Source organism: Erinaceus europaeus, chromosome 11 (genome assembly GCF_950295315.1).
Source record: "Erinaceus europaeus chromosome 11, mEriEur2.1, whole genome shotgun sequence".
Lineage (NCBI taxonomy): Eukaryota > Metazoa > Chordata > Mammalia > Eulipotyphla > Erinaceidae > Erinaceus > Erinaceus europaeus.
The window spans coordinates 63819087-63832067 of NC_080172.1; the positions used below are offsets into that span (position 1 = coordinate 63819087).

General features: G+C 40.7%; 1 protein-coding gene across 1 annotated transcript; it reads left to right on the top strand.

Moving 5' to 3' along the window:
- Nucleotides 1–437: 437 nt before the first annotated feature.
- On the top strand, nt 438–12235 carry LOC103119872 (monocarboxylate transporter 1-like). The gene is given in 5 exon segments (XM_007530199.2): nt 438–597; nt 684–798; nt 2853–3466; nt 11987–12185; nt 12187–12235. Coding segments are annotated over 5 exon segments (1137 nt in total).
- Nucleotides 12236–12981: the final 746 nt, after the last annotated feature.

Here is a 12981-nt window from a genome sequence, read left to right on the forward strand (position 1 = left end):
CCGGTATTTCCCAGAAGATGGCGCTGCTCGACCTGAAGAGGAATAAGAGGCGCTGGAACCGCAGAGCACCCCCGAGGAGGAGACTGTAATGCAACCTGGCAGGACCTGAGAAACCTGGTGCATCGCATCCAGGGGCAGAACCCCTCTGCTGCCCTCCTCTCACCCATTGCTCTCTCAGTATACCTCATCCTGCTGTCTGCTTTCCCTGCTCCTGCTGCCTCCTCCCCAGTTCTCATTTGGCAGTTCCAAGTAAGGGAAACTTACAATGGAATTAATAAGATTATTTGGGACTGGAAATTGCTCCCATAAGGGGTGCCAGTCAGCTGTAACTATACCTGTCAAATCAGAAGCAACAACCTACTGTACAGGAAGTGGCTGCCCATATGTTTGTTTTCCTTTTGACAATTCGGGTAGTTGTCTCACTGATGTAAATTATTATGGTGGATGCCGTTATTGGTCTTGCAAAATTCATGGAGTTCCTGTTGCTTATATTCGGCGCCACAGTACAGCCAACTTGCCAGTATATAACCCTGCCCAACAATATTTTTCTGGTGAAGGATTTCTCAGATTTATCATCCATGACCCTTGGCACCCAAGGTGGGCCTCTGGGGTCACTGGAAAACTTTACTATAGTACTGCTTCTAACTCTCCCTCTGCTGACATTCTTATCTCTCGACTGTTAGTCTTCGCCCCTAGGGAAATTCAGGTTCATAGCAAGATAATCAAAGAAGAGCAAGCCCTTTCTAAAGCCCTTGCTCCTCAAGCCAGCTATGATATATCATGGCCAGACTTCCTTCAGTATGCTGTCTCTCTTATTGACCAATTCCCTGCTCTCCCAAACACTTCCAATTGCTTTTTATGTGCCTCTCTCAATAGGCCTCTTCTAGCTGTCACACCAGTAAATAATACTCCAGCTAACCTCACCAGCCTACCCAAGTCTTCTCTTTCTGCTGACCTACCACCTCTGACTTCAATTCCTCTTTATACAGAATCCATTGGTTCTGATTTCATTCTTACATGTTTATTGACCTCTTCTTTTACTCCCAATGTTCCTCAATGTTCAAGGAACCTCACCTTGACTTCTAATGTGTATGCACCTTCTCTGTTTGTGTTTTGGTACGACACCACCCTATATTTTCGTATCAATTCTTCTCTACCTGGTCCTAGTTTCTCTTGTTCCACAGCTGACCCTCTATGAAGAAGAAGAATTTCATCAGCTGGCGATGGCTACCCACTGGAGGAGCAGACGTGCAGTTTTTCTCCCTCTGATTGTTGGAATCGGATTAACCGCTTCCCTTGGAATTGCTGCTGGAGCTTTGGGACAATCTCTCTATGCTTCTGGATGCATTGAAAATCAGCTTCAACAGTCCGTTGACTTTACCTCTGACAGCTTGGAGTCTCTCCAGAGACAGATAAACTCCCTTGCCAAGGTGGTACTCCAGAACCGTCGTGGTTTGGATTTAATATATGCAGAACGGGGTGGTCTTTGCCTGGTGTTGCAGGAAGAATTTTTTTTTAATATTTATTTTATTTATTCCCTTTTGTTGCGTTGTTTTATTGTTGTAGTTATTATTGTTGTTGTCGTCGTTGTTGGATAGGACAGAGAGAAATGGAGAGAGGAGGGGAAGACAGAGAGAAAGATAGACACCTGCAGACCTGCTTCACCGCCTGTGAAGCGACTCCCCTGCAGGTGGGGAGCTGGGGTTCGAACCGGGATCCTTACGCCGGTCCTTGTGCTTTGCGCCACCTGCGCTTAACCCGCTGCGCTACAGCCCGACTCCCTGAATGTTGTTTTTTTGTAAATGAAACTGGATTTGTAGAACAGAATGTTGATACCTTGCACAAACTTAGCCATGATATTAAGAATTCCTTTTCCCCTTTCAATACTAACTCCTGGTTCTCTTCTCCTTTAACTGCTTGGCTTCTGCCTCTCCTAGGCCCTTTGCTAGCTATGGTAGCTCTATCGCTGATTATTCCTTGCCTCATTCAATTCCTCAAGAAATGCATACATGACATGATTAATGTTACAGTACAGAGAGTCTCAGTTCACCCTTACACTCATATTCCTTTAGAGGAAAGAAATGCTCTAACTGACATTGATCCATAAACACTGTTCATTAATTAAAGTAATTAGGGGGAGATGTTGGGAACATGTGTAAGCCTGATAGAGCTTAGGGAGAACCACCCCCATCTTTGGATGGAGGTCTGAGAAGATAACCTCTTGGTAAGTCTCTCTCAACCGAGGTGAGCATAAGGGGGGAAACTCAGACTTGGTTCTTTCCTTCTTGACTCTCAGGCCCACAGCAACTCCAATACTTCCCTCCATTAACTGCAGGCCACATGGCCACAGATTCACTTATTCAAAGTCACCTTCTGATCACAGAAGAACACACCTTATCACACACTTCATCACAAACCTCAGACCCCAGACAAGAGAAATTCCAAACTTTATGGCCTTTTGATATCCATCTTCTTTCTGTCTCACCCTACGGGTTTAACCCCTATGCTTCTCTCAAATACCTTTGGATAATTAAGTTGCTTGTGTCATGGAGAATAATTGTCTTGTATCTCATCAATTCCTGTCATACCAGCCCCCTACCATAGGGGCATGCTGACTGTTAAGAAACCTGTAATTTCTGTCATATTTCAACAATAATTAACTTCATTGCTTTTCTATTTAACTAATGTCCACTTTGCTAATAAACGGACTCTAGGATTCTGGGATTCTAAGGACTCAGATTCTAGATTCATGCTAAGAATCCCCTGGTGTCTTTTATTTCGTGTCACCCCAGTCGTGAGCGAGAAAGAACCAGCCCATTAGCTTTCCCCTGGAGGCCACCCTGCCGGAGAAGGAGAGAGAGACCCCGAAACAAAGGAGTCCTTCAGAAAACTGTCATATCTGATGCAGAGAAAGGTAATGCAAATGTAGACCTTACTAAAGGAAACCATGAAGCAGAGAAACAATCGTTCTTTCAAAAAATTAGTAAATCTCTGGATGTATCTCTGTTCAGGCACAGAGGGTTTTTGCTCTACTTTTCTGGAAATGTGATAAAGATCTTTGGACTCAGTGCACCCTTAATCTTTCTTAGTAATTATGCCAACAGTAAGCATGTCTCTACTGAAAAGTCTGCCCTCCTCCTTACCATTCTGTCTGCTGTCGACATGGTAGCCAGACCTTGTATGGGACTTATAGCCAACACCACGTGGGTAAGACCTCAACTTCAGTATTTCTATGCTGCTTCTATTATTACAAATGGCCTGTTTCATATGCTAGCATCTTTAGCATCCTCCAGTTATGCTGGATTCTGTGTCTATGCAGCACTCTGTGGATTTGCATTTGGATGGAATGGATCACTATTGTTTGAATCACTGATGGACCTCGTGGGACTTCAGAGATTCCCCAGTGCAGTGGGACTGATGACCATTATGGAATGCTTACCTGTTCTCCTGGGGCCACCACTTTTAGGTATAGTATGTCTTCTTTACTTTTGTGGTTCTGTTAACATGAAAAAAGTCATAGAGGGCTGGGGAGACAATATAATGGATATACAAAAAGACTTTCACAGTAGTCCAGGAGGTGGTGCAGTGAAGAAAGCCTTGGACTCTCAAGCATGAGGTCCTAAGTTCGATCCCCAGCAGAACTTGTACCAGAGTGATGTTTGGCTCTTTCTCTCTCTCTTCCTATCTCTCTTCTTAATGAAATAAAATTAAATTAAAAAAAGACTTTTCAGGGGCCAGGTAGCGGCACACCTGGCTGAGCGCATGCATTACAGTGCGCAAGGACCCAGGGTCATGTCCTTGGTCCCCACCTGCAGGAGGAAAGTTTTGCAAGTGGTAAAGAAGTGTTGCAGGTGTCTCTCTGCCTCTCTCCCTCTCTATCATCCCCTTTCCTCTTGATTTCTGGCTGTTTCTACCAAGCAAAATAAATATAATAAAAAAATTTTAATTAAAAAAACAAAAAACTGATTCGACTTCCGGAGGCGGAGCTACAAGCAGCAGATTGCTTTCTCTCCTCTCCTCTCCTCTCCCGGATCAACTAGGAATACCAAAGGAGACCACCCGGACCGAAACAAGACAGGACTAGAATGACCACAGAAACCCACTAAATCACCCGTGAGTACAAACACGCATGGCTGGTGACAAAGAGGAGAGAGGGGCCTAAGGAGAGACTAAGTGACTGCTAACAGTTCAACAGTTTGTCAGTGGAGACACCACCTCCAGTCTGCTCCACCAACAAGGGGACAGCTGAAGGGAGGAAACGACTCCCCAGAGACTCACCAAGTGCAACTCTGAGTCTCCATTGCTACTACCCTCAGAATCTGGAGCAGCAACAGGGAGGGACACCAGGGTACAGAGATCTAACCAGGAAACTCAGGAGAAGACCTATACCTCGGTGGCATAGCTGAGGGGCTGTGAAAGTCTCTTTGCATAACCACTGGATTATCTCTGCCACACCCTGCTTTATCTCTTGGTCAGGAGTCAGTGATTAAGCTAAGAAGCCTATTGATAGTTTACAAGCCCTCAGGCTCCCATAGCCTACAGGGAAAAAAAAAAGGCTTTTACACCACTGAACTCCAACTCAGGGATTGAAAAAACTGTTAACTTATATAAAATGGTTAAAATAACAAGAAAAAATATTGGAGACTCGAACCAGGACAAGAGTACACCTAAAAGTCCTCCAGAGGGTGAAGCACAAAACGAGATCAACATCCAAACATTAGCTAAGGAAATAATAACAGGAGTGAGTAAAGAATTTGAAAAATTGTAATCAGAAATGCAGGAACAACAAATGAGAATATGGAAGAAAATTCTAATTATCTCATAGTTATTAGAGAGCTGAAAGCTGAAATCGCTGAGCTAAGAAGGCAACTAGCTGAACAAGCTAAAACAGTATCAGAGCAGGGCAACAAAATAGATGAACTCCAGAAAGCAGTAGAGGGCAGAGAGAATAGAATCTATGAGGCTGAAGACAGAATTAGCAAGATTGAGGATGAATTAGAGACAACTAAAAAAGAAGTAAGAGATCTCAAAAAGAGATTAAGAGATGCTGAAAACAACAACAGAGTCCTATGGGATGACTTCAAAAGAAACAATATATGCATTATTGGCTTACCAGAGGAAGAAAGAGAAGGGGAGGAAGAAAGCGTTCTCCAGGCCATAATAGCTGAAAATTTCTCTAGTCTAGACAACACCAAAGACATAAAGATTCAAGAAGCCCAGAGGGTCCCAAACAGAATTAACCCAGACCTAAAGACACCAAGACATGTCATACTTAGATTGGAAAGGAATAAGGATAGAGAAAGGATCCTCAAGGCTGCAAGAGAAAAACAAAGAGTCACCTACAAAGGAAAACCCATAAGATTAGCAGCAGACTTCTCCATACAAACACTACAGGCCAGAAGAGAATGGCAAGATATCTATCGAGTGCTCAATGAGAAAGGCTTTCAGCCAAGAATACTATATCCTGCTAGATTGTCATTCAGACTAGATGGAAGCATCAAAACCTCAGACAAGCAACAGTTGAAGGAAGCAACCATCACCAAGCCTGCCCTGAAAGAAGTTCTGAAAGGTCTCCTATAAACAACCAGACCACCACAAATAGGACATATATCAAAACACTCTAAAACTCTACAAGAATGGTGTTAAAATATCTTCAATCTTTGATATCAATAAATGTCAATGGCCTGAATTCACCTATTAAAAGACACAGAGTAGGAAGATGGATCAGAAAACACAACCCAACAATATGTTGTCTACAGGAAACTCACCTAATGCAACAAGACAAACACAGACTTAAAGTGAAAGGATGGAAAACTATCATTCAAGCCAATGGCCCACAAAAAAGGGCAGGAGCAGCTATTCTCATATCTGACATGATAGACTTTAAAATAGATAAGATTAAAAAAGATAGGAATGGACACTACTTAATGCTCAGAGGATCAGTCAATCAAGAGGACTTAACAATTATTAATATCTATGCACCCAATGAGAAGCCATCTAAATACATCAAACTTCTACTGAAAGAGCTACAGCAATATATTAACAGTAACACAATCATAGTAGGGGACTTCAACACCCTACTATCTCAACTTGACAGATCATCCAGGAAGAAAATCAGTAAAGACATAAGGGAGCTAAATGAAGAGATAGATAAACTAGAACTATTGGACATTTTCAGAGTCATTCATCCCAAGAAACTGGAATACACATTTTACTCAAATCCACATGGATCATTCTCAAGGATAGACCATATGTTAGGCCACAAAGACAGCATCAGCCTATTCAAGAGCACTGAAATCATCCCAAGCATCTTCTCAGACCACAGTGGAATTAAACTAACACTTAACAATCAACAAAAGACTAGTAACAGTGCCAAAATGTGGAAGCTCAACAGTACACTTCTTAACAACTTCTGGGTCAAAGAGGAAATCAAGGAAGAAATCAAAATGTTTCGAGAGTTCAATGAAAATGAAGACACAAGCTATCAAAATATTTGGGACACAGCTAAAGCAGTCCTAAGAGGGAAGTTCATAGCTATACAAGCACACATTAGGAAACAAGAAAAGGCACAAATAAACAGCCTGATTGCACATCTTAAAGACCTAGAAGAAGAACAACAAAGGAATCCTAAAGCAACCAGAAGGACAGAAATCACTAAATTTAGGGCAGAAATAAATAACATTGAGAATAGAAAAACCATACAAAAGATCAATGAAAGTAAATGTTGGTTCTTTGAAAGAGTAAACAAAATCGACAAACCTTTAGCCAGACTCACAAAACAAAAAAGGGAGAAGACCCAAATAAATCGGATAGTAAATGAAAGAGGAGAAATCACAACAGACACTGCAGAAATTCAACATATCATGCGAGGCTTCTATGAACAACTATATGCCACCAAGCTAGAGAACCTGGAAGAAATGGACGATTTCCTAGATACCTACCAACTTCCAAAACTAAGTAAAGAGGAAGTGGATAACATGAACAGGCCCATCACAGCTAATGAAATTGAAACAGTTATCAAAAATCTTCCCAAAAATAAAAGTCCTGGACCAGATGGTTTTACAAATGAATTCTACAAAACTTTCAAAGAAGAACTAATACCTCTACTTTTAAAAGTCTTCCAGAAGATTGAAGACACTGGAATACTCCCTGCCAGCTTCTATGAAGCCAACATCACCCTGATACCAAAAGCAGACAGGGACACAACCAAAAAAGAAAACTACAGACCAATATCTCTGATGAACATAGATGCGAAAATATTGAACAAAATTCTAGCCAACCGGATACAGCAGTATATCAAAAAAATTGTTCATCATGACCAAGTGGGGTTTATCCCAGGCATGCAAGGTTGGTTTAATATACGTAAATCAATCAATGTGATCCACCACATCAACAAAAGCAAGACCAAAAACCACATGGTCATATCAATAGATGCAGAGAAACCTTTGACAAAATCTAACATCCCTTTATGATCAAAACACTACAAAAAATAGGAATAGATGGAAAATTCCTGAAGATAGTGGAGTCTATATATAGCAAACCTACAGCCAACATCATACTCAATGGTGAAAAACTGGAAGCATTTCCCCTCAGATCAGGTACTAGACAGGGCTGCCCACTATCACCATTACTATTCAACATAGTGTTGGAAGTTCTTGCCATAGCAATCAGGCAGGAGCAAGGAATTAAAGGCATACAGATTGGAAGAGAAGAAGTCAAACTCTCCTTATTTGCAGATGACATGATAGTATACATGGAAAAACCTAAGGAATCCAGCAAGAAGCTTTTGGAAATCATCAGGCAATACAGTAATGTGTCAGGCTATAAAATTAACATTCAAAAGTCAGTGGCATTCCTCTATGCAAACACTAAGTTAGAAGAAATTGAAATCCAGAAATCAGTTCCTTTTTCTATAGCAACAAAAACAATAAAATATCTAGGAATAAACCTAACCAAAGAAGTGAAAGACTTGTATACTGAAAATTATGAGTCACTACTCAAAGAAATTGAAAAAGACACAAAGAAGTGGAAAGATATTCCATGTTCATGGGTTGGAAGAATTAACATCATCAAAATGAATATATTACCCAGAGCCATCTACAAATTTAATGCTATCCCCGTCAAGATCCCAAGCACATTTTTTAGGAGAATAGAAAAAATGCTACAAATGTTTATCTGGAACCAGAAAAGACCTAGAATTGCCAAAACAATCTTGAGAAAAAAGAACAGAACCGGAGGCATCACACTGCCAGATCTCAAACTGTATTATAGGGCCATTGTCATCAAAACTGCTTGGTACTGGAACATGAACAGACACACTGACCAGTGGAATAGAATTGAGAGCCCAGAAATGAGGCCCCACACGTATGGACATCTAATCTTTGACAAAGGGGCCCAGACTATTATATGGGGGAAGCAGAGTCTCTTCAACAAATGGTGTTGGAAACAATGGGTTGAAACATACAGAAGAATGAAACTGAATCACTGTATTTCACCAAATACAAAAGTAAATTCCAAGTGGATCAAGGACTTGGATGTTAGACCAGAAACTATCAGATACTTAGAGGAAAATATTGGCAGAACTTTTTTCCGCATAAATTTTAAAGACATTTTCAATGAAACGAATCCAATTACAAGGAAGACTAAGGCAAGTATAAACCTATGGGACTACATCAAATTAAAAAGCTTCTTCACAGCAAAAGAAACCACTACCCAAATCAAGAGACCCCTCACAGAATGGGAGAAGATCTTTACATGCCATACATCAGATAAGAGTTTAATAACCAACATATATAAAGAGCTTGCCAGACTCAACAACAAGACAACAAATAACCCCATCCAAAAATGGGGGGAGGACTTGGACAGAATATTCACCACAGAAGAGATCCAAAAGGCCGAGAAACACATGAAAAAATGCTCCAAGTCTCTGATTGTCAGAGAAATGCAAATAAAGACAACAATGAGATATCACTTCACTCCTGTGAGAATGTCACACATCAGAAAAGGTAACAGCAACAAATGCTGGAGAGGGTGTGGGGTCAAAGGAACCCTCATGCACTGCTGGTGGGAATGTCAATTGGTCCAACCTCTGTGGAGAACAGTCTGGAGAACTCTCAGAAGGCTAGAAATGGACCTACCCTATGATCCTGCAATTCCCCTCCTGGGGATATATCCTAAGGAACCCAACACATCCATCCCAAAAGATCTGTGTACACATATGTTCTTGGCAGCACAATTTATAATAGCCAAAACCTGGAAGCAACCCAGGTGTCCAACAACAGATGAGTGGCTGAGCAAGTTGTGGTATATATACACAATGGAATACTAGTCAGCTGTAAAAAATGGTGACTTCACCGTTTTTAGCCGATCTTGGATGGACCTTGAAAAAATCATGTTGAGTGAAATAAGTCAGAAACAGAAGGATGAATACGGGATGATCTCACTCTCAGGCCGAAGTTGAAAAACAAGATTAGAAAAGAAAACACAAGTCGAACCTGAAATGGAATTGGAGTATTACACCAAAGTAAAAGACTCTGGGGTGGGTGGGTGGGGAGAATACAGGTCCATGAAAAATGATGAATGAAATAGTGGGGGTTGTATTGTTAAATGGGAATCTGGGGAATGTTATGCATGTAAAAAAAAAAAAAAGAAGAAGAAGAAGAAGTAGAAACGCAAAGCAGAAATTGACTGAGTTTGGAGTATGGCACCAAAGTAAGAAAGCAGAAGTACACTAGAGTTTGCAGTGAGTACCTCCCTAATACTTCCTCTCCACTTTTCCAAGCTTTGGGTCCATGATTGCTCAACAATTTGTTTGGCTTTGTATGTTAACTCTCTTTTCAGTCACCAGGTTCCAGGTGTCATCAGGATGCCGGCCAGACTTCCCTGGATTGAAGACCCCACCAATATGTCCTGGAGCTCAGCTTCCCCAGAGACCCACCCTACTAGGGAAAGAGAGAGGCAGACTGGGAGTATGGACTGACCAGTCAACGCCCATGTTCAGCGGGAAAGCAATTACAGAAGCCAGACCTTCTACCTTCTGCAACCCACAATGACCCTGGGTCCATGCTCCCAGAGGGATAGAGAATGGGAAAGCTATCGGGGGAGGGGGTGGGATATGGAGATTGGGTGGTGGGAATTGTGTGGAGTTGTACCCCTCCTACCCTATGGTTTTGTTAATTAATCCTTTCTTAAATAAAAAAAAAAAAAAAAAAAAAAAAAAAAAAAACTGACCCCACCAGTGCGTCCTGGAGCTCCGCTTCCCCAGACTCACCCTACTAGGAAAAGAGAGAGGCAGACTGGGAGTATGGATCAACCAGTCAATGCCCATGTTCAGCGGGGAAGCAATTACAGAAACCAGACCTCCCACCTTCTGCATCCCTCAACAACCCTGGGTCCATGCTCCCAAAGGGATAGAGAATGGGAAAGCTATTGGGGAGGGACTGGGATATGGAGATTAGGTGGCGGGAATTATGTGGAGTTGTACCCCCCCATCCTATGATTTTGTTAATGTCTCCTTAAATAAATAAATAAATAAATAAATAAAAACGTTCATGCTTGAGACTCTAAAGTCTCATGTTCAATGCTCAGCACCACCATAGGCTAGAACTGAGCAGTGCTCTTGTTAAAAAAAGTAAAATATTTTTTAAAGTCATAGAAAGAGGGGAAAAAAAAGGCATGACAATCTTGGATGGACCTTGAAAAAATTATGTTGAGTGAAGTAAGTCAGAAACAGAGGGATGAATATGGGATGATCTCACTCTCAGGCAGAAGTTGAAAAACAAGATCAGAAACGAAAACACAAGTAGAACCTGAAACGGAATTGGCATATCGCACCAAAGTAGAAGACTCTGGGGTGGGTGGGTGGGGAGAATACAGGTCCAAGAAGGATTCAGAGGACCCTAGGGGTTGTATTGTTAAATGGGAATCTGGGGAATGTTATGCATGTACAAACTATTGTAAAACATTAATTCCCCACCAAAAAAATAGTAAAAAAAAGGCATGAATATTAGGAAGGTACAGAAAACAGATTAGTGAGTTGCTTGATGGCAGAAGACAAGTCTTTCTCATTTCTGTGGCCTCAGTGCAGGAAAAAAAAAAAGCTTAGTACAGCATCATTGGTCAGATACTTAAGCACTGGATTAAAACAGACCATCAAGTGCCAAAATAAATCTCAATGTGTAAAGCACACACCTGCACTACCATAAGTGTGGCACAGTCATGAGCCCTGGGAATACATAGGAAGTGTTAAGGTACAGGCAGTGCAGGAGCAGTGAAATCACTCATGTGTGAGGTCCTTGCTCCACCAAAAATTAAATCAATAAAGCAAGTCATCAATCTGAAGAGGAATTAAGAATAACCACACAAAAAGAATAATCACAAGTTTAAGCATTTATTAAAATGTTTTATGATCATAAGAGATTTATTGTAGAAAAAGGTATGTACACTTTATCCTTAAAATACGGTTAGTGATACATTATCACTGTGGGATGCATCTCAGTAGTAATATTTACTTATTATTTTAATATATTTTTAAATATTTATTTATTTTCCCTTTTGTTGCCCTTGTTTTTTATTGTTGTTTTAGTTATTATTATTATTATTGATGTCATCATTGTTAGATAGGACAGAGAAAAATGGAGAGAGGAGGGGAAGACAGAGAGGGGGAGAGAAAGATAGACACCTGTAGACCTGCTTGATTGCCTGTGAAGCGACTGCCCTGCAGGTGGGGTAAGAGAATTGATTCTAGATAATCTTTCTCAATTCAAACATGCTATGATTTAATTATTTTCAAGATTAAGAAAATACAGAATATAATCTCTTGCTTGTCATACAGCAAAGATCAGATAATTTCAGCAGCTCCTTGTATACTAATATCACACTCTGACTCCTTAAGGACTGATTTGACATCTTTCTGAGTGGATCTTGAGTTTTATTTGGGGAAGGGTAAGGTTGTTTATTTTTACCTATATATTTTTTAACATTTCAGGTAAGCTCAAAGACCGATATGGAGACTACAAATACACATACTGGGCATGTGGCATGATCCTAATTTCTACAGGCATCTATCTCTTCATTGGCATGAGCATCAATTATCAACTTGAGACAAAAGAGCAAAAAGCAGAGAAGCAGAAAAATGAAGACCAAGAAGAGGAGCCAAGAGAAGTTATTATAGCAGTGGACTCTCCATAGAAGAAACACAGAAGGAAATCCCAAAGAAAATAACTGTTTGGTCTGAAATAATGGATAGACAGAGAAGCTTTGGACCAAAGATACCTGGAAGCAGCTATTTCATGAGCCATGTTTTTGTAGTATTTACCATTGACAGTGGATTTTTGTATAGAAGTTACACCAGGTGTTCATTGATGGAATCTTTTACTTCATTTCTTTACAGCAGTCTAAAACAAATGGTTCACAGATGAATGGTTAAGGAAGTTGTGGTATACATACACAATGGAATACTGCTTACCTGTAAGAAATGATAAAACCTCTGGCTATATTTTGGGTGGAACTTGAAGGAATCATGTGAAGTGGGATAATCCTGAAGGAAAAGGACAATCATAGATTAATCTCACTTATAAGTAGGGCTTAAATAAAGGAAGAAAATACTTGGTGAAAGTTGAGACTAGTTGTGGTCTATTGCAGCAGAGCCAAAGGCTCTAAAGGGAGGTGGTGGCCAGGGGATATTGAGATCTTGATGTTGACTATACGATGGTGATGATGATTTCACTAGACCATGGGAATAGGGGCACAGACACTTATTATAGGATAAGAAACTACTCATTTCTTGGGGAAATGTAAAAATATACTTTTGTGACAACAAACCTGCAAATCAACATTTTCTCAATAAAGTTATGCTAGAGTTGGAGGGGGGAAAAGAAACAATAAAAAAAAAACTAGCTCTAAAAGGAGATTGTATCTATGTGACTGCTGTCTTATTGTAGGTCATCACTTTCTTTCTCCCACCCCCAGTCCCATCCATAC